The following is a 24,298-nucleotide window of genomic DNA, read 5'->3' as shown; positions in this document are numbered from 1 at the left end:
TACCTACCTGGGCCTTGGGGGAACTTCAGGCATTTATCGGAGCACCTCAGAAGGCTGAACTTGCTTATCAGCATCCTCATATCTGTGATGGCAAAAAGGTAAAGTTCTGGTCCTACAGGTAAGTTCTTTCTGTTGTTATCAGACTAATGAGAAAAAAAAAAAAAAAAAAATCTGTCTGAGCCGCAGCCCCTCCCGGTTGGCTCTCTTAGTCAGGCAATCTCGGGCACTCCTCTTGTCCCTAGAACACCTTGTCCCCGGCTTCTCCAAGACGAAAGACAAGAGAGCAGAAGGGTAGGCTGGGAGGGTCTGCTAAAGGAACCCTGGACGCCTTCCCGAAATTAGGAGGGTGCGCGTGCGCACACATGCAGACACGTGCACACAATGCCTTTGCAAACCTCTTTATTCTTGCAGAATCCAGATGTTAACCTCCCAGCTGGGGGCCCTCACGCCCTCCTTTTTCATGAATAGTTAAATTGCTGCAGCCAGGCCTGAGCCCCCTCCCACACTCCCTGGTGGTCCACCTTGCCACGGGCAACCTGTCTCCTCCGTACCATAGGCAAAACCTTGAAATTATACTCTTGCCTTGAACATAATTAAATTCTTGGGCAGAGTTTTTTTCAATCACTGTTGACTGTTGTTTTAAATAGTAATTTTTAAAAAAATATCTAGGCCAAACTCATTTCTTCATGACTACAAATTTTCAAATGGTTACACTTTTGTTTCCCTTCTTCTGCGTCTCAAAGATTAAATGTGGCGGCTTTATCTTAGCCCAGGCATAAATGCGTGCAGTTTTTCTCTGCGGATGTAGGTCCCTGTATGTTGAGGGCTGGAGGTGAAGAGGCACCCCTCTTGGGTTGATGGAATAGAGGTGTGTTTATTTTACAAGGAGCAAGGCTCCCTTATGAAATTTGTGCTTAAGATTTCAGAATTAATATGTCTGCTAGGATCCCTTGCTTTTCAAAATCGTGGTATTTTGGCAGAAACTGCTGGGAATCCACCAAATCCTCTCCCCTTCCTAGCTAAGAAAGCTGTACGTCGTCACAGGTTCCCCGGATGCGGACTCCATTTCCCAGCCTCCTTTGCAGCTGGCTGTGGTCATGTGACTCAGCTCCTGGCTGCAGAAGACCAAAGAAGTGTGGGTGTGTCTTAACCCTTTCTTTCCTCAGGAGCCAAACACAGCCACGGCCACTGCCCGAATGCACCACAAAGAAGACAGGACCCTGGAGAATTAATGGGAAACTGGATGAAAGGAACCTGAGTAGAGAGCCCACCTTGCTGACGTGGACCTCAACGAGAGGGAAATAAGGTTATTGTTTTAAAGATTTTATTTATTTATTTTTGAGAAAGAAAAAGAGCGGTAGGAGCAGAGAGAGAACCTCAAGCAGAGCCCACGGTGGGGCTTGATTTAATGGCTCTAAGATCATCACCTGAAACAAAGGCAGACCTTAACCCGCTGAGCCACCCAGGAGTCCATGGAGTGGGGTTTTTAGTCCAAAGCAGCATGTGCTGTGATTCATGTTGGGGAAGAGAGTCCCAGTGGTCAAAATAGCCAAGTAGGAATTGATCTAGAATTTCATTGCTTGGCTTGGTTGTCAGAATGACCTAAAGAAACTTTGCCTTCATTTTGTCCCAGCAACAGGACAAAATGTCTCGAGATTCAAGACAAGAAGGTAGTGGATTTTTAGGGGTAGTCAGGATTAGGATAACACTTCTGAGGCTTATTTGTGTCTCATTTTCTGGGGCGAGGCTCTCCCACGTCGCCTCTGGAACATTTATTACCATAGTAGCTACCCAGGCCCCACAGGAAAAAAAAAAAAAAAAAATTCAGGTGCCGCAGTGAGATGTAAACCAAAACCCAGCAAGCACCACTTTTCCTGCAAACCTCGGGGAAGGACATGAGAACTTGGTAGCTGTGCGAGGTCTTAGAAAAGCAAAGTTCGTTAAAGATTTGGCGAGGCTGGAGAGCGCTGTGAAGGTGACAGACCGGAAGTCTGCGGTGAAGACTAACTGGCTGGAGTTACTTAGTGGGGCCATGATTGTTTTCAAAAGTGGGTGCCTCGGTTGTGACCCCCCCATTGTTCAAATAGTCTCCCCATTGTCATCTTATATTAACTTCCTGTGGTCATTCTAGCTTGGTTACTAACATCAAGGTTCTAGATTTCCTAATGTTGTTTTGTCCTAGGAGGTGTTAGACACCAGATTTGTGGCTTACCCTTCACGGGCTTGGTGCTAATTTTGATAAGAACATAGTCTTGTACACTGAAAGAGCAATAATACTTTATTTAAAATATATACAAAATTATTACTTTAAAACATATATACTACTGTCCAACATATAGCATATAACACTGGTTGACAGAAATTTGGATACCTTTATTCATTCAGCTTGTGATTTCTTTTTTGCTCCTGAAGAACATTCTCTTAAGCTCCCACCAGAGGGGAGGTCCCAGGGGTCTATTACCCAGGGTGGTCTGGCTGTGCTTCTGGACACCACTGAAGCCAAGCAACTCATCTTGAGGGAACTGAAGGCAAAACCTGGCCCTGCCTGGTGCACTAGGGACACGGAGTTGACCGGACCCACGTCAATCAGTCACACGCCAACTGCCAGTCTTCCTATGCATTCTCTCTCTATCTCTATCTCTCTGCGCTCTCGTCTGCATATAAATGGATGGGGGAGTTGGTGAGAAAGTGGCAATTATTTCCTTAACAGACCTTCCTCTGGGCTTAGGTTAATGTAAATCATGTTCTCTTTCTTTCCCTCTGTAACCGGTACTGCAGGAAAAGAGCAATAGAATGGGGAGTTGGCCTCTTAACAGTCTTGGAAAGGAAATGAGAAAAGAGACAAAAAGAGACCTTCTGTGCTGTTAGATCAATTTCAAGTTACGACTGTCCTGAAATACGTTGGACAACTGGTTTTTGTCACAACCCATGCATTATTCGTCACTATTCCCACAGTGCCTTGCATCTACTAGGTACTTAATAAAAGCTCATTGCATGGGTAAACAAACACACACAGGGGATCTGCTGAGTCCAAGTAGGAAAGGAAACAGACACACAGAATCTGAGCATCTGTGAAACAGTAAGGGACATTGGACCTCATCTGGACCTCCTTCCTTCCTTGGCAATTGGGGAAACTGACCCTGTGAAGTGTGGTGAAATGAACAAGTTCACAGGACTAGCTCCTGACAGAGTTAGACTTGCAATCAGATTTTTGGAATCTCCTTGAATTTCCCACTCTCTTCAGATCCGAAACTGTAACGAGAACTCAGTGACCTCAGTGGCATGCCTGAACTTGAAAATCATCCCCTGAACATCAGAAGCTCCTGATGATGAAGGGTGGCCCTGGGCACAGTGGCCGAGTGGATAGCACAAGCATAAAGGTCCCCTCCAGGCAGCTTTAGTCCTGGGCTCCTGGTCCCAACTGGGGTTGGGAGCCCCAGGTTCTGGCAGGTGGCCTGGACAGCAGCAGTCAGACTGCGGATCTGAATGAGGTAGGAGGAAGGCAGAGCTCAGTGGGGAACCACTCAGAGCTCAGCGGGTCAGGTGTTTATGATGCCCCCACTCCAGCCCCTGTGCTGAAGTCCATGCAGCAGCTCACCAAGACAGCAGCCTTGGGCACTTGGGAGAAAACATAAACCAAGCCCATTGACCGCTTTTGAAACTGAGAGCAAGTCACTATGGATACTTACTGAAAAGATGAATTACAGAAAGAATGGGTTTCTTCTGTGCATGGGATGGATGGCATGAAACAAAGGGAGGCATGGGGAACAGTGGGGGAAAAGAGAGAAGGGGCAGGGGGACTCTCACGGCCCACAGGGAGGGCTTCAGGGCCCAGGGACAGGGCTAGGCCAGGTAGGAGCGGTTGGGTAAATGCAGGACCACTTGGGTGGACTTCTCATTTCAGCTGAGCTACCCTGATCATTCTCTGGGCTTCAAGCCATGGAAACCTCCCATGTGTCCCACTGAGCAACTGAAAAGCACAGGGGCTCACTCTACTTCCTGGTGCGATTTTGGTTTATCAAAAGGAAGATTGTGCATGATCAGAAAGCCACACCCGACCAACATAAAGAGCCTTGTGTGTTTCCCATGCTCCACAAACATAAATACCCATGAAGAAGGCTGGCGTCAAACCAAAGGAGTGGTAACCCATGAGATGATCCCTTCTGGGTTTCCCATCTCAGAGCAGTCACCACAGGGTTGCTCGGAAGCAGGTGCACAAGCAGCTCTTTAGAGCCTTTCTCCAGCCCCCACACTCAGTCTCTTTGCCTTCTCCCTAACTTTCTGCCTCCATGTGCCTACCCCATTCCCACTTTATCTCAACTACCTTCCACTTTCCATCAAAACCCAAAACGGCTCTTCTCCAGTGAGGAACAAAAATAATTCATCTTGCAAACCTGGGAGCTGCAACCCATCCGGGAACAGATGGTACATTTGTGCTTACAGGGAGGGCCACCAAACCTGCAGACTACCATCAGCGCTGCTGGGACACAGAGCAGAAGGGCGTATGAGCTCCTTCCGGCCGGGAACTAGCACATGCGGCTCCTCCCGCTGGCATCCTTCTAAACGGCGGACTGGTTTTCATTGCACACGTAGACTGTGCTGGGCTGGATTCTCCTCCGGATCCGCTCAGGCACTTTGGGAAGGATTTGGACAGTCTGGGGCAGCAGCTCAATGCAGGCCTCACGGAATTTTTTGATCCTCCAGCAGTAGACAATGGGGTTGAAGACGGACTTGAGGTAGCTGAGCCACAGGACGCAGGAGCTGGTGGTGTAGAAGGAGGAGCTGCAGTAGAAGCCCTGACTGAACACCGACAGCAGGCTGTAGACCGAGTGCGGCAGCCAGCAGAGCGAGAAGCCCACGAAGAGGATCAGGATGGTGGTGCAGGCCTTGGTCTTGAAGCTCAAGTCCAAGCTGACCTGCTGTTGCCGCTGCAGCCTCCGTAGGCCAGCCCTGGTGAGCTGTCTGAGGTCCAGGCTGTCGGACTCGTTGTGCACACGGATGGCGTTCTTGCGGACCGTGTGCAGAATGCACAGGTAGGAGCACAGCATGACGCTGAAGGGCACGAAGAACACAGCCACCACCAGCACCACCACGTAGGCGCGCTCTGCTGGGAACTCCGTGTAGCCCAGTACGCACTGCGGGGCCCGCGCCGGCACCTCCATGAACGTCGGGCCAGCCAGTGAGGGCGCCGACACGCAGAACGACAGCGCCCAGGAAACGGCGATGATCCTCTTGGCCCGCCGCGGGTTCAGCTTGTCCTGGCGTTGGACGATGATGAGGAAGCGGTCCACACTGATGATGAGCAGGATGGCCACGCCCTCCAGGACAAAAAACCAGTAAAGGGTGGCTGAGAGCCGGCAGAAGTAATCCCCAAAGTGCCAGTGGACCGTGATCAAGGTGACGGCCGTGAAAGGCATGCAGCATAAGGACAGCATGATGTCAGAGAAGGCCAGCGTGGCCAGCAGCAGGTTGATGGCGGAACGCATGGCTGGTCGCTGGTACACGATGATGCAGACCACAGAATTGCCAAGGAATCCCACCACGATCATTAGCATCATGATTATTGCCAAGGATATCCTGAGGGGGGCAGAGGGTGTGGTGACCCCAGAGGCTGACACGTTGCTCCCATTAAGCAGCAAGTACTGATAAGTCTCAGTGGTGGAGCTATTGCAGGCCATCATGGAAAAAAACTTGGAGCCCAGACGGAAAGGACTGGAAGGAATCCCCTCAGCGCTTCGGTGGCTGCCATTTTCTGTCTGTTGGTTGCATGTCTGGGATCTCTAGGGTATGGGAATGGTGGTGAGCAGAAGTCTTTCTTTGGGAGCGATAACCAGGATTTGCAATTCATGGATCACAGCCTCATCGTCTGCAGACGACTGACTGTGTCTGCAGCTTCCTGCTTGGATGCTCTCCGTAGCCTAGAGAAGAGAGGAGCAGGGGAGAGAAGGGAGTGAGACTTTCCAAGCACGTTTTGCACACAGCAGTGTTTAGATTTTACAGGTTTTATAAACATGACGATGGAGAGAAAAAATGACTCATTGATTCATTCACCATTTGGGACAAAGCTTGGCAGTCGCAAATACTGTGTGCCTTGTCGAGTAGCCCAGGGAAATCTCATCAGACCTACTTTGTGGTGGGATGAGGAAGGGAAATCTCTGTAGTCCATATTTATTTAATGAGTATGCATTTGATACATTTTATTGTAAGGAACCTGACCAAATGAAACTTTGGATAAGCCAACTTCCTTTAGCATGCCAGCTTTGTGAGGGCAGGGATTTTTGTGTGTGTCTTGCGCTCTGCTGTATCCTCAGCACTTAGAACGGTGTCTGGCACAGAGAAGATGCCCAGTGTTGAGTTGAAGTTCATAAATACATGGAAGTTGATGCTGTTGCTAAAATATTTTTAACTTTTTTTTTTCAGATTTTATTTATTTAATTGACAGAGAGAGAGAAAACAAGCAGTGGGAGTGACAGGCAGAGGGAGAGGGAGAAGCAGGCTTCCTGCTGAACAGGGAGCCTGATGCGGGGCTGGATCCCAGGACCCCTGGGATCGCGACCTGAGCTGAAGGCAGACGCTTCACCGACTGAGCTGCCAAGGTACCCCGTAATTTATTTTGATATAAGTGTAGATTCACATGCAGTTGTGAGAAAAAAAAATTCAGTGAGATCTCATATGCCCTTCACCCACTTTTCCCTAATAGTAAAGTCTTAAGTTAAAGTAGTGTTGTCTTGCCGTAGGATTACTTTTGGAAATGCTGATGGAAAGGAAGAAACTCTATCCCTAAAGATAGGTTCTTTTAAAAGATAATGTTGATTTTTATTTCTTGTCTCATAGGTGGGGTAAGAATGGTGTCCAGTAGCCCACGTGTGGACTCAGATTGCCTGGGCTGGGTAGAACCTACACCCACTACTTATCTATCCCTGGGCACCCTCCAGCAGGTGGCTGAGCCTCTGCTGATAGGACTACCTCGTCTGTAGCCCATAAGTAATAATTAAGCCTACTACAGAGGAGCTGCAAAGATGAAATGGGAGAATACCCACAGAGTGATTTAACCACACCTAGATCATAGATGGTATTCAAGAAATGTTAACTATTATCATTGGAATCCCCAGGAAAAGCAATCACAATGTTACAATTGCTATTGTTTCATTTGTATGTTATACACATAGAATATTTGCATCTGTTCTAGATCAGTGGCTCTGGGTATCCCAGGGAGAGGGTATTCGTAATACATTTCCCGTTCCCCCACCCCTCAGCATTTTCAGTACAGGCATACCTTGTTTTACGGCCCTTCCCTTTGCCGTGCCTTGCAAATGATTGCATTTTGTTTGTGTGTTTGTTTATGAATTGATGGTGTGTGGCTACCCTGGGTCGAACAAGCTTATCAGCACCCTTTTTCCAACAGCATTTGCTCTCTTGGCATCACTGTGTCACATTTTGGTAATTCTTCCACTATTACAAATTTTGTCATTATCATTCTATTTGAACTGCTACAATTTCATGTTAAAACGTTAATGTGTGAGGAGTTGCTTCTTACGGATGAGTAAAGAAAGTGGTTTCTTGAGATGGAATCTCTTCTTGGTGAAGAGGCTGTAGAGATTGTTGCAATGACAGCAAAGTATTCTGACTGTTTCGTGAACTCCATCAATAAAGCAGTGGCAGGGTTTGAAGATAGACTCCAGTTCTGGAAGAGGTTCTACTGTGGGTAAACTGCTGCCAAAGAGCTTCGCCTGCTACAGAGAACTGCTCCTGAAAGGAGGAGTCGATCAGTGTGACAAACGTCATCTTTGTCTCATTTCAAGAAATTGCTACAGGAAACAATGTGGCTGTGGTGGGGGACAAGGAGAGAGAAAGAAAGAAGGAGAGAGGGAGGGAGAGAGGAAAGAAAGGAAGGAAGGAAGAAAAGAAAGAAGGACATTGCCATGGCCCAGCCCCCTGCCTTCAGCAACCACCACCCTGATTAGCAGCAACCATCAACACGGAGGCAAGACCCTCCCCACCAGCAAAAAGATTACAAACTGCTGAAAACTCAGATGATGGATAGCATTTTTTAGCAGAGTATTTTAAAATTAAGGTATGCGCGTGCTTTTTTGAAGATAGAATACCATTTGACACTTATAGGCTAGAGTTTAGTATAAGTACAACTTTTTTTTTAAAGAATTTATTTATTTTTTCAGAGAGCGAGCAAGCACAAGAGGGGGAGCAGCAGGAAGAGGGAGAAGGAGGCCCCCCCACCAAGCAAGGTGCCCGATGAGGGGGACCCGATCTCAGGATCACGGGATGACAACCTGAGCTGAAGGCAGACGGCCAACCGACTGAGCCACCCAGGCATCCTGTAAGCACAACTTTTATATGTGCCGGGGAACCAAAAAAGCCATTGGACTCACTATATTGCGACATTCGCTCTATGGCAGCGGTCTGGAACCCAACCAGCACTATCTCTGAGGTGTGATTGTATAGCTGATTGGTCGGGCAGCTGACCCAACCGCAGCTAATGCATAGCCTGGCCAATGACGGCAGAGTCCAAATGCTCTCACTCACTCAGCCTGAAATCTGAATGAGGTACTATTAAGCTGCTAAAGAGCTGCCCTGAGGGATGTAAGAGAAGGGAATAGAGAGAGAAGTCTCAAGGCCACAAGGGTATGATAGATACTCTGCCTTTGCTTCTCCAGTTCTCCTGGCTACTCTCTCCCTTGCCACTGTGGGAAGGGAGGCAGGGGAGGGCTTTTTTGCTCTGGCTCCCTCCCACCTGGTTGTGGCTGGCAGTGGTTTATTCCTCTCCAAAGCTCTCAGCGCCTCTTAGAGAGTCTGCCCTACAGCCCAGTACTCTCTGCAGACTACCTCCTGGCTCCTGCCTCAACCTGCAGGCTTAGGAGTGACAGGGCTTCCCGATGCTGCTAGCCCAGGATGCTCCTCCAGCCCTCCTGGGTCTCCCTTAACCTGGCCTCTCCTTTGACAAGAATCCCTTATTAATCAGGGGCTGATTTCCTTCCTATCTATACTGTGATTGATACAAGAAGTCCTGGCTGACCAGAGCTATGAGGAGGCAGAAACCAAGAGTAAGTAGCTATGAGGAGGTAAAGGAAAGTGACATGTGTGTGGTATAAGGAAACAGAAACACAGGGAAACCTACCTCAATTCATGACAGGTTTCCAATCAGAGTTGCATTTCCAAATGCAAATCAGTATTTATGCCTCTGTTTTTAATTGCATTCTTAGCTTTTCGCTTTCATGTAGCTGTTAGCCATTGGTACGTCCTCTTTGGGGAAATGTATAATCAGGTCCTTTGTCTATTTTTTTTTCATTGGATTGTTTTTTCACTCTTGGGTTGTATCTCTTTATATATTTTGTATATTAACCCCTTATCAGATCCACGGTTTGCAAGTATTATCCCATTCTGCAGGCTGCCTTTTCATTTTGCTGATGGTTTCTTTTGCTGTGCAGAAGCTTTTTAACTCGATGTCCTCTAGCTTTTTTTATTTTTGCCTTTTGTTGCTTGTTGATGTCATATCCAAGAAGTCATTGCTAAGACCAATGTCAAGGAGCCATTTTTCTATGTTTTAATAGTTTTGGGTTTTACATTTAAGCCTTTAATACATTTCAGGTAAAATTTTTGTGAGTGGTGTGAGATAGGGGTCCAATTTCATTCTTTTGTTTGTGAATATCTGGTTTTCCCACCATCACTTATTGGAGACTATCCTTTCCCCATAAGTATCCTTTGTCATGACCACACATGTATGGGTTTATTTCTGGGCTCTCAATTCTGTTCCATTGATGTATGTACCTGTTTTTATGCCAGTACCATATCATTTGGATCACAATAGCTTTTTCTTTCTTTTTTTTTTTTTTTAAGGATTTTTTATTTATTTATTTGACAGACAGAGATCACAGTAGACAGAGAGGCAGGCAGAGAGAGAGGAGGAAGCAGGCTCGCTGCTGAGCAGAGAACCCGATGTGGGGCTCGATCCCAGGACCCTGGGATCATGACCTGAGCCAAAGGCAGAGGCATTAACTCACTGAGCTACCCAGGTGCCCCCACAATAGCTTTTAATAACGTTTGAAATCAGGAATTATGATGTTTTTAGCTTTGACCTTCTTTCTCAGGGTTGCTTTGGCTATTCAAAGTCTTTATGAGGTGGTGTTGTTTTTGTTGTTGTTGTTGTTTGGCTGCTGTCATGTTTCCTTGATTTTTTTATGATCTCTGTGCTCATGGGTTGGTGTCTGCCCATTTGAGGAAATATGCACTCTTCTAGTCTTTATAGACTGACTTCAGCAACCAAGCTGGCCTAGAGATTCTGGGTGGGTCATCTGGCGATGTCTGCGTCAATAGGTGAGCAGCCCTGATGCTTGGGTACAATGGGTGAGGATTGGCCTTGAGCCTGCATTTATAGGCCTAAAACCTGGTCCATGTGGGTGGGCCTGGATCCTGGGTCCCCAGGGGTCAAGCAGACTCCAGGGATCACTGAGGTGGGCCCCAAGTCTGGATTCACAGGCTTGGTCCAAAGGCTGGGGACATGAGGGTGGTCAATGACCTGGGGCTTCAGGGACAGACCTGGAGATGGGTCTGCATGGGCCTTTCTGGTGCTAGAGTAAGCTAGGAATCTAAGTCCGTGAGAGCTGGTTTAGACTCTGAATCTATGGGGGCTGAGATGAGCCAGTGGCCTGGGTCAGTCCATAGTAGTTGGCCCGGAGCTTGGGCTGATTGAGAGCTGGAGGCCACAGGAGTTACTGGGCCAGCAAGAGCCAGCTGACACTGGGGTGAGCAGGTAGCCTGAGTTCACAGGAGCCTCTAGGAGCTTGGTGCCCTGGGAGCCACGTAGGGCTGTAGGAATTGGCATGGTACTGGGGGTCCCTGGTGAAGTCAGGTGCTCACTTTTCTCCTCCCATGGAGACAGGGTGTCTCTCTGTGCTGGGCTACCAGGTTTGGGGTAGGGGATGATGGAGGGAATGTGAATCCATCTTTCCTTGCCTCCATTGTTATTTCCAGGAGAGAGGATTCATTTAGCTTGGCAAATGTTTCCATAAGATGGAGTACACTTTTGAATTGCTAAACATTCCTTATGTACTTCATTTTAAAAATCACCAAATAGTGATATAAAATAAACCTGCAGGAGTCTGTTGTATTTCAATACACTAGCAATGAAATCAAGGAATCGATCCCATTTATAATTGCACCAAAAACCATAAGACGCCTGAAATAAACCTAACCAAGAGGCAACAGATCTGAACTCTGAAAACTATGGAACACTTATGAAAGAAATTGAGGAAGACAGGAAGAAATGGAAAAACATTCTATGCTCATAGATTACAAGAATAAATACTGTTAAAATGTCCATGCTATGCAAAACAATCTACACATTCAATGTAATCAATCCTTATCAAAATGCTATCAGCATTTTTCACAGAGCTCAAACAAATAATCCTAAAATTGGTATGAAACTAGAAAAGACCCCAAATAGCCAAAGTAATGTTGAAAAAGAAAGTAAAGTTAGAGGCATCTCAATTCCAGACTTCAAGCTGTATAAGCTGTATCACAAAGCTGTAATCATCAAGATAGTAAGGTTCTGGCACAAGAACAGACACATAGATCAATGGAACAGAATAAAGAACACAGAAATGGACCCTTAACTTTATGGTCAACTAATCTTCAACAAAGCAGGAAGGAATATCCAATGGCAAAAAGACAGTCTCTTCAACAAATGGTGTGGGGAAAATTGGACAGCCACATGCAGAAGAATGAAATTAGACCATTTTCTTACACCATACACAAAAATAAACTCAAAATGGATGAAAGACCTAAATGTGAGACAGGACTCCATGAAAATCCTAGAGGAGAACATAGGCGGCAAACTCTCTGACCTCTGCCACATCATCTTGCTAGACACATCTCCAAAGGCAAGGGAAACAAAGACAAAAATGAACTATTGGGACTATATCCAGATAAAAACCTTTTGCACAGCAAAGGAAACAGTCAACAAAATTAGAAGACAACCAACAGAATTGAGAAGATATTTGCAAATATCTTATCAGATGAAGGGCTAGTATCCAAAATCTATAAAGAACTTATCAAACTCAACACCCCCAAAACAAAAAATCCAGACAAGAAATGGGCAGAAGATATGAATAGACATTTCTCCAAAGAAGACATCCAGATGGCCAATAGACACTTGAAAAAATGCTCACATCACTCGGCATCAGGGAAATACAAATCAAAACCACAATGAGATACCACCTCACACCTATGAGATTGGCTAAAATTAACAAGCCAGGAAACAACAGATGTTGGTGAGGATGTGGAGAGTGGGGAAAAGTCTTGCACTGTTGGTGGCAATGCAGGCTGGGGCAGCCACTCTGGAAAACAGTATGGAGGTTCCTCAAAAAGTTAAAAAGAGAACTATCCTATGACTTAGCATTTGCACTACTGAGTATTTATCCAAAGGATACAAACATAGTGATTTGAAGGGGCACATGTTCCCCAGTGTTTATTGCAGCAATGTCTACAATAGCCAAATGATGGAAAGAGCCAAGATGTCCATTGGCAGATGATTAGATAATGAAGATGTGGTCAGTCGGCCTGTCTGTCTATCTATCTATCCAATGGAATATTACTCATCCATCAAAACGAATGAAATCTTACCATTTGCAACGACGTGGATGGAACCAGAGGGTATTATGCTAAGCAAAATAAGCCAGCTGGAGTAAGACAAATACAGTATGATTTCACTCATATGTGGAATTTAAGAAACAAAACAGATGAACATAGGGGAAGGGCAAGACAAATATAATAAGACAAAAAGAGAGAGGGAAGCACACCATAAGAGACTCTTAATTGTAGAGAACAAACTGAGGGTTGCTGGAGGGGAGGTGGGTGGGGAAGCTGGAGGGATTTGGGTGATGGGCCAGTGCGGGCACTCAAAGCAGTGAGCACAGCTTGTTATATGCAACTGATGAGACACTAAATTCTACCCCTGAAACTAATAATATAGTGTATGTTAACTGAATTGAATTTAAACAAAATTAAAAAAAAAAATAAAATCGCCTAACAGTATAATAAAATTTTAAAATGTAGGAGCTAATGAACCAACAATTTGACAAAATGTTCTTTTTACAGCCCAGGTGTTTTTTTTTTTTTTATTTTTTAATTTTGGGAAACAAATGTGTAATAATTTCCATAAAAAGAGTGTTGTAGTTATAAATGCAAGGTGAATGGACTGGCAGGAGAACCTGCAGGAGGGGAGGCAGTGGCTTCTGGCCACACCTGGCCTCTGGAATCTCTGTTGCCATGGTGAAGGATCTCGAGGCAGAACTTCCCTGGGAGTGGGGAGGCTTGTGCAGGCAAGGCCTGAAGATGAGCAGTAGGAGCACAACTGACCCACTCCAGACTCCCTCCTTCCATGGTTAAAGGCACCAGAGTGAAAGCAATAAAAGGAAACTAGAATTTTCTTCATTCTTTTACTTTCCACCAGAAACAAAACATGGGAGTCAGACAAGAATTAGACTTGACAGAGACTTCCAGAGACCCCGCAGGGACACACTTTGACCTGCTTTTCTTCTTCTTCAGAAGCCCTTTTCCTGCTTTCCACTTAGCAAGACCCACTTCTGCCTCTGTGCTTTCAAGAAAACGTCTTTCTTCCTGAGCTCCTTGTGGTCGGTATTATAGATAAAGGGATCCCCTGCTTTTTGAAAGTTTTCCGTATGCCACTTTGTTTTTAGGTAGAACCTACATTTGTCCTGGTTTTCACTAAGTGAAAGAAATCCAAAGAGGATTTTTGCTTTTTACCAAATAAAGGGCAAGAAGCGACAATAACATTCAGCATCAGTTTTGCAAGGAGCCGCTTAAGAAACAAACAGTGTGCACCCGAGCTCCTTCCTGCGGATCTATGCTCAGCATCTCAGCATCACACCACCAGTGCTCTGCCCCTTGTCTGCAAGTATCTGGGCTTTATCTTCATTTAGGCTCTGCATCCGCTAGCAAGATGTGTCTGCAGGTATCAGAAAAGCCCAACAGAGCTAATCCTTTAGGTCTGGGAGTCCTGAATTTCTTTTCCCCATATAAATTAATGGCAGTTGCTTCTTTGCTGACTACCATTTCTTTTTTTTTTTTATTGTGTTAAGTTAGTTACCATAAAATACATCATAAGTTTTTGATGCAGTGCTCCAAGATTCATTGTTTATGTACAACACCCAGCCCTCCATGCACTATGAGCCTTCCTTAATACCTGCCACCAGGCTCACCTATCCCCCCGCGTCCCTCCCCTCCAAAACCCTCAGTTTGTTTCTCAGAGTCCATAGTCTCTAATGGTTCATCTCCTCCTGCGATTTGCCCCAAATGCACTTTTTCTTTCCTTCTCCTAATGTCCTCCATGCTATTCCTTATGTTCCACAAGTAAGTGAAACCATATGATAATTGACTCTCTCTCCTTGACTTATTTCACTCAGCATAATTGCTTCCAGTCCCATGGGGACTGCAAAAGTTGGGTATTCATCCTTTCTGATGGAGGCATAATACTCCATAGTATATATGGACCACATCTTCTTTATGCATTCGTCTATTGAAGGGCATCTTGGCTCTTTCCACAGTTTGGCGACTGTGGCCATTGCTGCTATGAACATTGGGTTACATCTGGCCCTTCTTTTCACTGCCTCTGTATCTTTGGGGTAAATATCCAGTAGTGCAATTGCAGGGTCCTAAGGTAGCTCTATCTCCACACTGCTTTCCAGAGTGGCTATACCAACTTGCATTCCCACCAACAGTGTAAGAGGGTTCCCCTTTCTCCACATCCTCCCCAACATTTATTGTTTCCTGTCTTATTAATCTTTGCCATTCTAACTGGTGTCAAGTAGTATCTCAATGTGGTTTTGATTTGAATCTCCCTGAAGGATAGTGATGATGAACATTTTTTCATGTGTCTGCTGGCCATTTGTATGCCTTCCTTGGAGAAGTGTCTGTTCATGTTTTCTGCCCATTTGTTGACACGATTATCTGTTTTTTGGGTGTTGAATTTGAGAAGTTCTTTATAGATCTTGGATATCAGCCCTTTGTCTCTAGTGTCATTTGTGAATATGTTCTTCCATTCCATGGGTTGGCTGGCTACCATTTCAGCTTGTGAAAGTTTTCACAGGAGCACTCTACTCTCAGATAGTGCATCTCAAATTGAAGGGATTTGGTGAAATAAAAGTTTGGGAGACTGAACACCAGGCCAGCTAGCCTAAAGTTTCTGCAGGTGGCGATATCTTCATGATGTTACCTCGGTTTAGAAACAACCAGTCCTCAATGTGATAGGCCTAGAACTTGATTTGGCCAAGCATGCCCAGAAGGGTTTCATCTCTCAGTGATGGGTCCAGATATATAAACTCCTGGAGGGCAAGCTATATAATCAGAAGTCTTGTGCGTTATTCTGCAAGTGAGTGATATCCCTCATGCAGACCACAAATGCTTGCATTAGAGTGATACAGTACTTTGGTGTCTCAGTCTTCTGATCAGTGAAATGGCGATACTTACCTATGTATTCCCAGAATTTTAAAATACATGTGCAATGCCTGGTACAAAGAAGAGCATTACTAAATAATTACTAAACTAATAATTAATCAACTCCACATTTCTCATTATTTCAAGCTCACGGGTTTGTTTCTTGGGTCAGAGTAGAACTGTGACACACAGATATGAGGCCCTCATGGATTAAGCTCCTCCTAGACCATAGAGTAAGGGGTACTGAGTAGAAAACATACCCTTTAGGGTCCGCGTGCCTATCAGTCCTAGCTAGTAGCTAGTACTTCACCCACGTCCTTGTGATGCTCTAAGATTGGATTGTCGCTATGTGATAGTGACAGAGAGCAATTTCATGCTTCACTTAAAGCAATGATAGTGTAGAGAATTTTTTTTTAATGTGTTGTGTCTTGGGGTTGAATCAGATTAAAATTGCTTGGACTTCTGGGCAACAACTTGTCTTAGATATTTTAATTTAGTGTTTTGGTCACAGTCCTGTTGTTAATATCCAAATCAATAACACTTTGGCAAGTTAAAGATCAAAGTAAAATGTAACAAGTGAACCAGGAATGTTGCACTGTGATCCTTCAGTTTGAAACAGCACTCAATATCTCTCTGGTGCTTTTCACTCTGAGGAATGGGAGCCATGAATGATAAGCCAAGGAAGAAGCCAGCTGGGAACAGAACAATTTCAAAGTACTTATTATAGTTCTTCCTATACAAACCACCTCACTCTGGAAAGGGGAGGTCACACAGGTGCTGGAAGATAAAGAAGCTAAGGAAAGGACCATCAGCCTATGCATTGCCTGTGTGCTCTGGGGTAAGCAGAAGCATACTGACAATGTCTTTGATGAGCTGAACCCATGCAAAGGACGGAAGGTCCTTTTGACCTTGAGCAACAAGGAAGCACTGCCATCTATACACTGCATTTACTGCAACGCTTGCTGAAACTTCTTCAACCACCCCACCCCACAGCTTCTGCACACTGAGTACTCTTTCCCAAGCCCCCGACCATGCCCCGTCCTGCCATTCTCACAACTGTAAGAAGGAAGCCAGGAAATGAAAGGGATGCTCTGATACAGTCATGACACCTCCAGGTCATAAAAGCAGGAAGAACATGGAGCCAGGGCTGGAAACTAGGTTTCTGGCACTGAGACCCCAGAAGGGGGACCCATCTTGGTTCAGACCATGCGAGAGTGAGGGTGGTTTCAAGTCTATGATGCTCATAAGCATGGGGAAGAGGAAAGCAAACCCCCCACCCTAAAACCATCCAAGAGGAGGTCAGAAAACGTTGAGATGAGATCACACCCTCTTCTCCTTTCCAGAAGGTGAAGAATGGATGTTTACAAACAGAGCTCTGGAGGTTGAGAACCATGGGGGTGAGGGAAGGAATCTCCTCAGGACAGGTCAGGGTGGGACCACCACCTGGTGCCCTGAGGGATCTCCCTGGGCACCGACAAGCCACAGGCTGCTGGGAAGCACTGAGACTTGCCAACATTGTCGCTCCTGCTTGCCTGCCTTCTTCCTCCCTCTTCAGCCCTGTCCCCTTCTTTCTTTCTCCGTCTTTCCTTGATAACTTTTAAAACCTTTCTATTTTAATACATTTCAAACGTATAGAGACATAGAAAAACTAGTATACCAAACTCCATTTGACCAAGCTTCTGAGATATGTTTCTCCCACTTCCTTTCATTTATGCGCACAGCAGCTCTACAGTTCCTTGTCCCTGCACACCTGCTCTTTGGGCTTTGTTCCCAATCCACTGAGGAGATTCTTCCAGATTTTCTTGGAGTGAGGAAGCCAGGGTATGAGGTAGAGGAGTGCCCTGATGGACAAGGAGAGGAACACAAGCCAAGGAGAGTGTCCTAGACGGCAGGAGGGTTGCAGGGGGAGTAAAGGTTCCAGAAAGTGCCTCCCCAAGCCTTTTCAAGTATTTGACCCAATCTAATAACAGTGGACCTAATCCAGAGATGAGTCGGATAAGCTGTTTCCTCTATTTTGAAGACCTCTAGTTTCAGGCAGCAAATCTTGTCTTCAACTGGGGATATGTCTGGTTTTAAATTGATGGGCCGGATGGAGTTCCAAATGTCTTTCTTCTTTCCTCATCCTTGAGGTCATATATGAAAAGAAAACCAGGCTGTAAACCTGAAACCTGGTGAGCCATCGAGCCTGGAGGGAAGAGGGGAAAGCAGTGTGTGGGCAGAATGCGAAAGACTGAGCAGAGGATGGTGGGAGTCAGAGGAAGTTACCATGTGTACTAGGAAGACTTCTTGGAAGCTGTGGTGACCAAGCGAGAGTGTGGGTTTTCAATGAAGAACTCACATCTCCTCTGATGCCTCTACAACATAATGTGTCACAAAGTGACAGTGAAAAGCATCGAGTCCAATCCTATCCAGAAAGCTCATGTCACTGCCATTAGGGTTTCAGGAAGATGAGTGAATCTCCCCACACGACAGTGACTCCGAACTCCGGAGGTGAGCTCCTTTGTGACATGTGCATGTCCTTCAAGGAGGGCAGTCATTGGCCCTTCCCTCTCCCCACGTTACGTACATTACCTGTGCGTAATGGAAAGTCTCCGGCTATAAGCTTCCAATGGCGGGCACGTTCCTGTGCACCTTTGTGCCCATGAGACTTGACGGTGTGGCTGAGACCCCGCCCAGTGCGTGTTCCTGGGGGCGGGGCCACCACCTTCTCAGAAGCAGAAGGCTTCTGGTGCTATGCCAGGGAGTAAGAAGTTCTTTTGCAACTATTTTACGCAAACAGTAAAAAAGTCAGGTTCTCGCTGTATGCACAGGTACACCTATATTTTAATTCACAGATTTAGAAATAAGCTATACACATTAACATATATGTACACATATGTACATATGCATATAATATACATTATAGCATGTATATAGGTTGCCAATAGAACTTGCTGGTTTTGCTCATTCCAGTGAAGCTGAATGGCGGGAAATTTGGTGAGCCCTTTCTCCAGAGTGGTTAGTATTGCTTCAAGTAACCAACTGGTGTTTGTAATATTGGATTTTTAATTCCTACTCCAGAAGAACATATCGGTTCACAAATGCTAAATCTAAGAAATGAAGTCAATTTTGGCAGATGGGACAGTTTACTGTTGAAACAGCTTGACTCTGTCATTACCTGCAACTCTGTCACCTGTCTTTTTGATACAAACTCTCAGCCAGATGGTATATTTCAATTTCAATAACTTTATTGGCAATGAAAAAATAGGCAAGAGCCGCCAAAAGTAATATGTCAAGTAGCTGTGTTTAGAAACAGGTGTTACCCCCAAGTGTCTGAATTTCTAAGAAAAGTGAGCTGAAGAAGACCAGATTTTTTATTTCTCAACTCAGGCAGGACTCTTGGGGGGGGGGGTAATTTTTAAATAGAACAGAATCGGGAAGCTTTTTAAGGGAGTAAATCTTTATTGATTGTTTCTCTTAGTAGTATCTAAAATTTATGGCGTGCTTATTACATGCCAGCCTAAGCCCTATCAGAGTGCAGGGGTTCTCTGGACTTGCATATGCACTCTCCTTATCACCAAGGAATTTGTTTCAAATGCACCTTATTGGGGCTAGGCAAGACCTCCTGAATCAGAGCTCCGGCAGCAGGGAGGTGGCCGGCTCCACAATCTGTTTCAACACAAGGTTCAGGGAGTTAGACATTCTCATCTGTGGGAACTACAACCATAGCTCATCTCTCTGAACCTGGCCATTGATCCAGTTTTACCGATGGAGAAACCGGTGGGCTGTTCTTTACCTAGAAAGGAGATTCATTGTATTAGGAGCCGGGTGTTCTGGTTTAATCCCTGGCCATGCCACTTCCATAATGCTATTAAGGGATGATTCAGTGAAGACTTTTACATTTGCAATGAACCAGTATTGTGGAGCAAGAGCAAGTATGTCTTTCAGCAGGAAGAGAGAAGAAACACAGGGAAGCACCTGGATTGTAAGTTCACGATGGTGAGACTGACAAGGTCTGGAGTATAGCAGAGCCACAGGCAGCCATGAACACCAGGCTGCCCTCGCACCTGGATTACACTCTGTGCCCCCAGATGGATGGGCTCTCATAGAGGCTTTTGGGGCCAATGTGGATGGGACCTAATTGTCGCATCCCTTGAAAAATCTGCTGGCTCTAGAGGAGGTGGGATTTACTGCTAGATCCTTGGGAGACCCAGTGTAACATAGGGTTTCGGCCACTAACCAGTCTCTGTTCGATGTTTGCTTCTTCCCTGGGACACACACACAAAATATTTAAGTGACATATTAGAATGACAGTCAGAGGGCTGAGGAGAGGGTTAATTCCTTGGACCGGCCAGTAGCCCATTCACTGCTCCAGAGCCATGCATGTTTGTTGGGAAACTCTAATCTTTTTTTTTTTTTTTTTTAAGATTTTATTTATTTATTTGACACAGAGAGAGAGACAGGGATAGAGGAACACAAGCAGGGGGAGTGAGAGAGGGAGAAGCAGGCTTCCCGCCAAGCAGAGAGCCTGTATGGGGATCAATCTCAGGACCCGGGACCATGACCTGAGCCGAAGGCAGAGGCTTAATGACTGAGCCACCTAGTCACCCGGGAAACTCTGATCTTAAGTAGCTGAATTATAGGGCTCCACACATACAGAGTCTAACATAGACTGAATCTTTGATCTGACCAAAGAAACAATAATAATATCTGATATTTGGAGAAGATTTTTAAATATGTAAAATGTTTCCCCCCAAATTGTTCTTCTTTCTTTCTCCTAGCCATCCGTTGATATATTCTTATTACCATTTACACATGAGGAAACATAATGGATTTGGTGATGTGTTTAAGATGGGACAAATGGAAGAGGATGTCTTCTACTCATAGGCTCTCATCCCCTTTTCTTTGTCCTGGGTAGGGCCCAGGTCAGGAACTCTTACTACCAAACTCAGGATTGTGTTGTGTGTACAAATTCCTTTTCACAGGAACTATGATTATGGTTCAGGTGAACCCATGAACGGGATGCCCTTAATCTAGTTATGAGAAAGAACCATTGGTATTTTAAGTATTTATGGAAAGTCCAAAATAACCCCCACCCCCAACACTCACAAAATATCTGTTTTTATGTCTACACATGTTACCAACGTTTTGGAGGAAACCACAGGACATTACTTACTTAGGATCCTTAGTTTCCAAGTGCATCTTTGAAAATTTTATTTGTGCATTTAACTGTTAGAGCCAACTTTTTTTTTGTTTCGCTTTCAGAACTACTTTAGAGGTGTTGAGTCTAAGACAGGGTTTTTAATGTCTCTGAACCATGCCTGAAAGATTTTGCTAGAGGCACAAAGCATATGGCGCTTCTTTAAAAATGGATATAGCTTGATATTTTAATGAAATCGGAGACACTTAGCACTTTTTCAAGATGCTATAAGCAATACCTGTCGATGCCAAGTTCTTCCAGGTAGAATATATGACGTCCCAAGTAGCCTCACCTGGGGGGCTCCCAGGACAGCTGTGTCTTCCTCACATCAGAAAAGAACCTGATGCCATACCTCCAACTTCTCAGGCTGCAGCCCAGCTGCTTTTCAAAAGCTTTTTCCTCCTTGAACATCACATCTACAGGCGCCCTTCCCCCACTTTTACTTGACTTTCTCAAAAACCAATTTTAAACTTCCTTCCGTATCTTTTGCAAATTTTCTAACATTTCATGCCTCTATTTTGGAAAAAGAAAAAAGAAAAGCTAAATCTACTTTAAAATATGCCTTTTCATTTGTAATAAAGACTGACACAGCTTATGTATTTGCTTAAAATTATTTTTGATGATATCTTACTGTTTTCAACAGCTTTATTGAAAGAGAATTTGCGTATCATAAAATTTGCTCATTGTAAGTTCACGATGCAGTGATTTTTAGTCAATTTATAATGTGCAACTGTCCCCACCATCAACTTAGAGCCTTTCCACCACCCTAAAAAAAATCCCTCCTGTCTATTCGCTGTCATCTGATTGAATCGTTTAATAGTGATTTCAGTTAATTTTCCAAAAATGAGTTCTCCAGACCACCCAAGAACTTGACAATTCTAATGGGGGGCTGGTCACTCTAGAAGCTCCTGACCTTAGGTTCTTGCCCAGGCCCATGATATATGGAAAAACGTAGCACTGAAGACACTACCTTCCTAATAAAGAGGAAGTATCATTGAAATCACTTAAGTCCTTCAAGCTGGCCCATCTTGACATTCATGACCCTGACTTTACAAGTAGGGGCTGGGTAGGGAGCAGGACGAGCTTAACTGATTCACCCAGGCCTCCACAAAAATACTAACCAATTTACATAAGGACAAGATGAGGGAATGAAGTAGAGGAGGAGACAGGGCAACTCCTATGGTCCTAGCTCTGCTTCTTAGCCTTGTCACCTGGAGAGCAATTCCCAAATTCTCAGCCTCTGATTCCTCTTTCAGACCTACTGCGGCCCCACCCCCAAACCCCGGTCCCAGCCCAAGTGCTGTTGTGAGCATTAAATATTTATAAAAGCAGCTTGCAAATCACAGGGCACTAGGCAAGGTGAGGGAGGGACCTCTACCAGGGAAGATGGCAACATGCTAGATCAGAGGGACAGTCCCAGGCAATCGTGGGTATGTGGGTCCCCAGGAGTGATGTCCTGAGGTTCTCCTGAGGGTTTTGCTTCTAAGTACATTCCATTTCGAACATTTGACACGTATGCTTTGCTAAGCATTTCATGACCCTGTTACTAGTGCCCTTGAACTCCCCATGAGGTCGCAGAAGGTGTACGTAGTAAAGCTGGGATGCACAGCACCTGGGTCTTCCCTTTTAAGTTCCACCAAAGTTGGACCTCTGTGATCCTTCTCCAGAAGAGGGTGAGAGCCCCCATGTGGCAGAAAGGAGGACTCCAGAATTTAAACCCCTTCTCTTAGAAGAGCTTAAGCCCAGTGGCTTTTAAGGTGCATACTTTGACATGAGCCGATTTGTCTGTGACCTTTGCTCATTGTTAACGAGCTAAGAGGGTCTATTTAAAAAGTAAAAGGACCACAGAAGAGTTTGATTTGATCCCTTATAAGGAAAACATAAAATCTAAGGGGGAAGTATGCTCACTTTCACTTTTTGGAGTTGTATGTTAAAATCAATGTCTCAAATCTTTAGAGAAGTATTCATTGAATTCTTGGGTTAAAAAATAATTATTAAAACATCTAGGGGTGCCCGGGTGGCTCAGTCAGTTAAGCATCTTCCTTTAGCTCAGATCATGATCCTGGGGTCTTGGGATCGAGCCCCGCATTGTGCTCCCTGCTCAGTTGGGAGTCTGCTTCTCTCCCTCTGCTGCTCCTATCCCCCACCCTGACTCATGCTCTTGCTCTAGCTTGCTCTCTCTCAGTAAATAAAGAAAAATCTTTAAAAAAATTATTAAAATATTTAAGAAGGTATTTGTCAACTTGTAAGTTTTTAAGCCCTACATAAATTTCTCGTGGACAATTTCAAATGAGCCGGCTTGCATATGGCTCTCCTGATGTTACACAAACTCAGGCTACCTATACACTGGCTATGAATACAAGGGCAACGTTTCAAGGGCTTCCTGGGTTGAATGCATGTAACAGCAAGTGCCACATGGGAAATGTTCCTGCTTGAGTAACGTGTTGGATAGAAGCTCATTGTCTCCTGAGAAGCAAAGCCTCTCGGGTCCAAGATGCTGGGGAATGACTTTTGGGGAGGAGGTCTAAGTGGAATCCTCAGAGTGGGTCAGACTCAGCTTTTGGTCTTCCTGTGAAGTCATTTGTCAGTAGCTCAAAACATTTCCATTTTATGAGTCTCAAAAACCTTGTCTGTGAAATGGGCATTATAATGCCTATCTCTTCAGCTTGTAAGAACTAAATGAGAAAAAGCTTGGAAAACATACACATTTTGTCTTTCACTGACTCTGAGAGCCCCTGAATTTAAGATGCTTCATTATCTTGCATACGCTAAGGAGGTAAAAACACTGCCATGTAACCCCAACTCAGAGTCAACAGTGGTCCTACACCCAGCGGGAATGGGCACCAGTGCCTCCCCTTGCTTTCTGATTTTTTTTTTCTCTATCACTCTGGTGTGTAATGGCTTGCTTTTTTTGGGGGGGGTGTCATATGTCCTCATAGCAAAACAACACAGTTTCATATGTATATTACAAATACTTAAAATTTTCTATATATTGTGATGTTTTGACATCTTATTATTATTATTTTTTTTTACTTAGTGTTGGATTCCCCCCTCCCCAAATTTTTATTTAAATTCTAGTTTGTTCTTTAAAGATCTTCCTGGCTGGGGATATATGCGTCTCTGGGGCCACCCACTTCGTAGAGAGAGCAAAGAGCTAGGCAGATAAGCAAACTGACTGATCCAGAACCTTCTATCTGGCCCCTACAGCCCAGAAGGTAAGGTGCCTCTGCCTTAATCATCCCAGGGCCAGGTGCCAGGCAACGAGAGACCACCACTAGAGCCCAAAGCCCACTAAAATTATTCAAACTAGCCAGTCCTCTGGTGTCTCCCTTTCCCTGCCTTGCCCTTCCTGGGGAGCCCCAATAAAGACCATGGTCTAAAATTGCCCCATCTTCTGCCCCCTGACCACCTGCTGTCTTCTCCATGTCACTCCTCATGGCGCACCTCCTCTGTCTAGGACCTGTAAGTATAATAACCTGTTTTCTGGAGCCTCTCTGTTTCCTTTAGTGGCCACACCTGGCTGAACTTTTCGTAAAGAATACAAAGCAATCTGTATGTAGGTTTCTTCGTTTCGATGGTCCTATAAAGCATTTGGTTTCTATGTGACAAAAAAATGTGGAATTCAAGTAATTCCTGGGATGACCCATCTTC

The 24,298-nt window shown here is 45.0% G+C and overlaps 1 protein-coding gene and 1 long non-coding RNA gene across 3 annotated transcripts in view; one reads left to right on the top strand and one right to left on the bottom strand.

Moving 5' to 3' along the window:
- The first annotated feature begins 1,174 nt into the window (after positions 1–1,174).
- Positions 1,175–24,298, top strand: part of LOC309870982 — a 62,775-nt gene continuing 39,651 nt past the window's right edge. Inside the window, exons 1-3 of one of the 2 annotated variants that reach the window (XR_014314920.1) lie at positions 1,175–1,306; positions 6,443–6,596; positions 8,178–8,335. This is a non-coding gene — a long non-coding RNA (uncharacterized lncRNA). Of the gene's footprint in view, positions 1,307–6,420; positions 6,597–8,177; positions 8,336–24,298 lie in introns of both variants that reach the window. The other variant, XR_014314921.1, reaches the window with a different exon arrangement.
- The window catches only part of GPR45 (G protein-coupled receptor 45), a 43,764-nt gene continuing 21,737 nt past the window's right edge, over positions 2,272–24,298 (bottom strand). Inside the window, exon 2 of the mRNA XM_082743637.1 lies at positions 2,272–5,918. Coding sequence (XP_082599763.1) covers positions 4,560–5,681 — 1,122 coding nt within the window. The 5' untranslated portion in view covers positions 5,682–5,918 and the 3' untranslated portion in view covers positions 2,272–4,559. The remainder of the gene's footprint in view (positions 5,919–24,298) is intronic.

The sequence above is a fragment of the Mustela nivalis genome, assembly GCF_964662115.1.
Source record: "Mustela nivalis genome assembly, chromosome: 8".
Lineage (NCBI taxonomy): Eukaryota > Metazoa > Chordata > Mammalia > Carnivora > Mustelidae > Mustela > Mustela nivalis.
The sequence above is the reverse complement of the archived record's forward strand: the minus strand, read 5'-3'. Positions and strand labels throughout refer to the sequence as shown.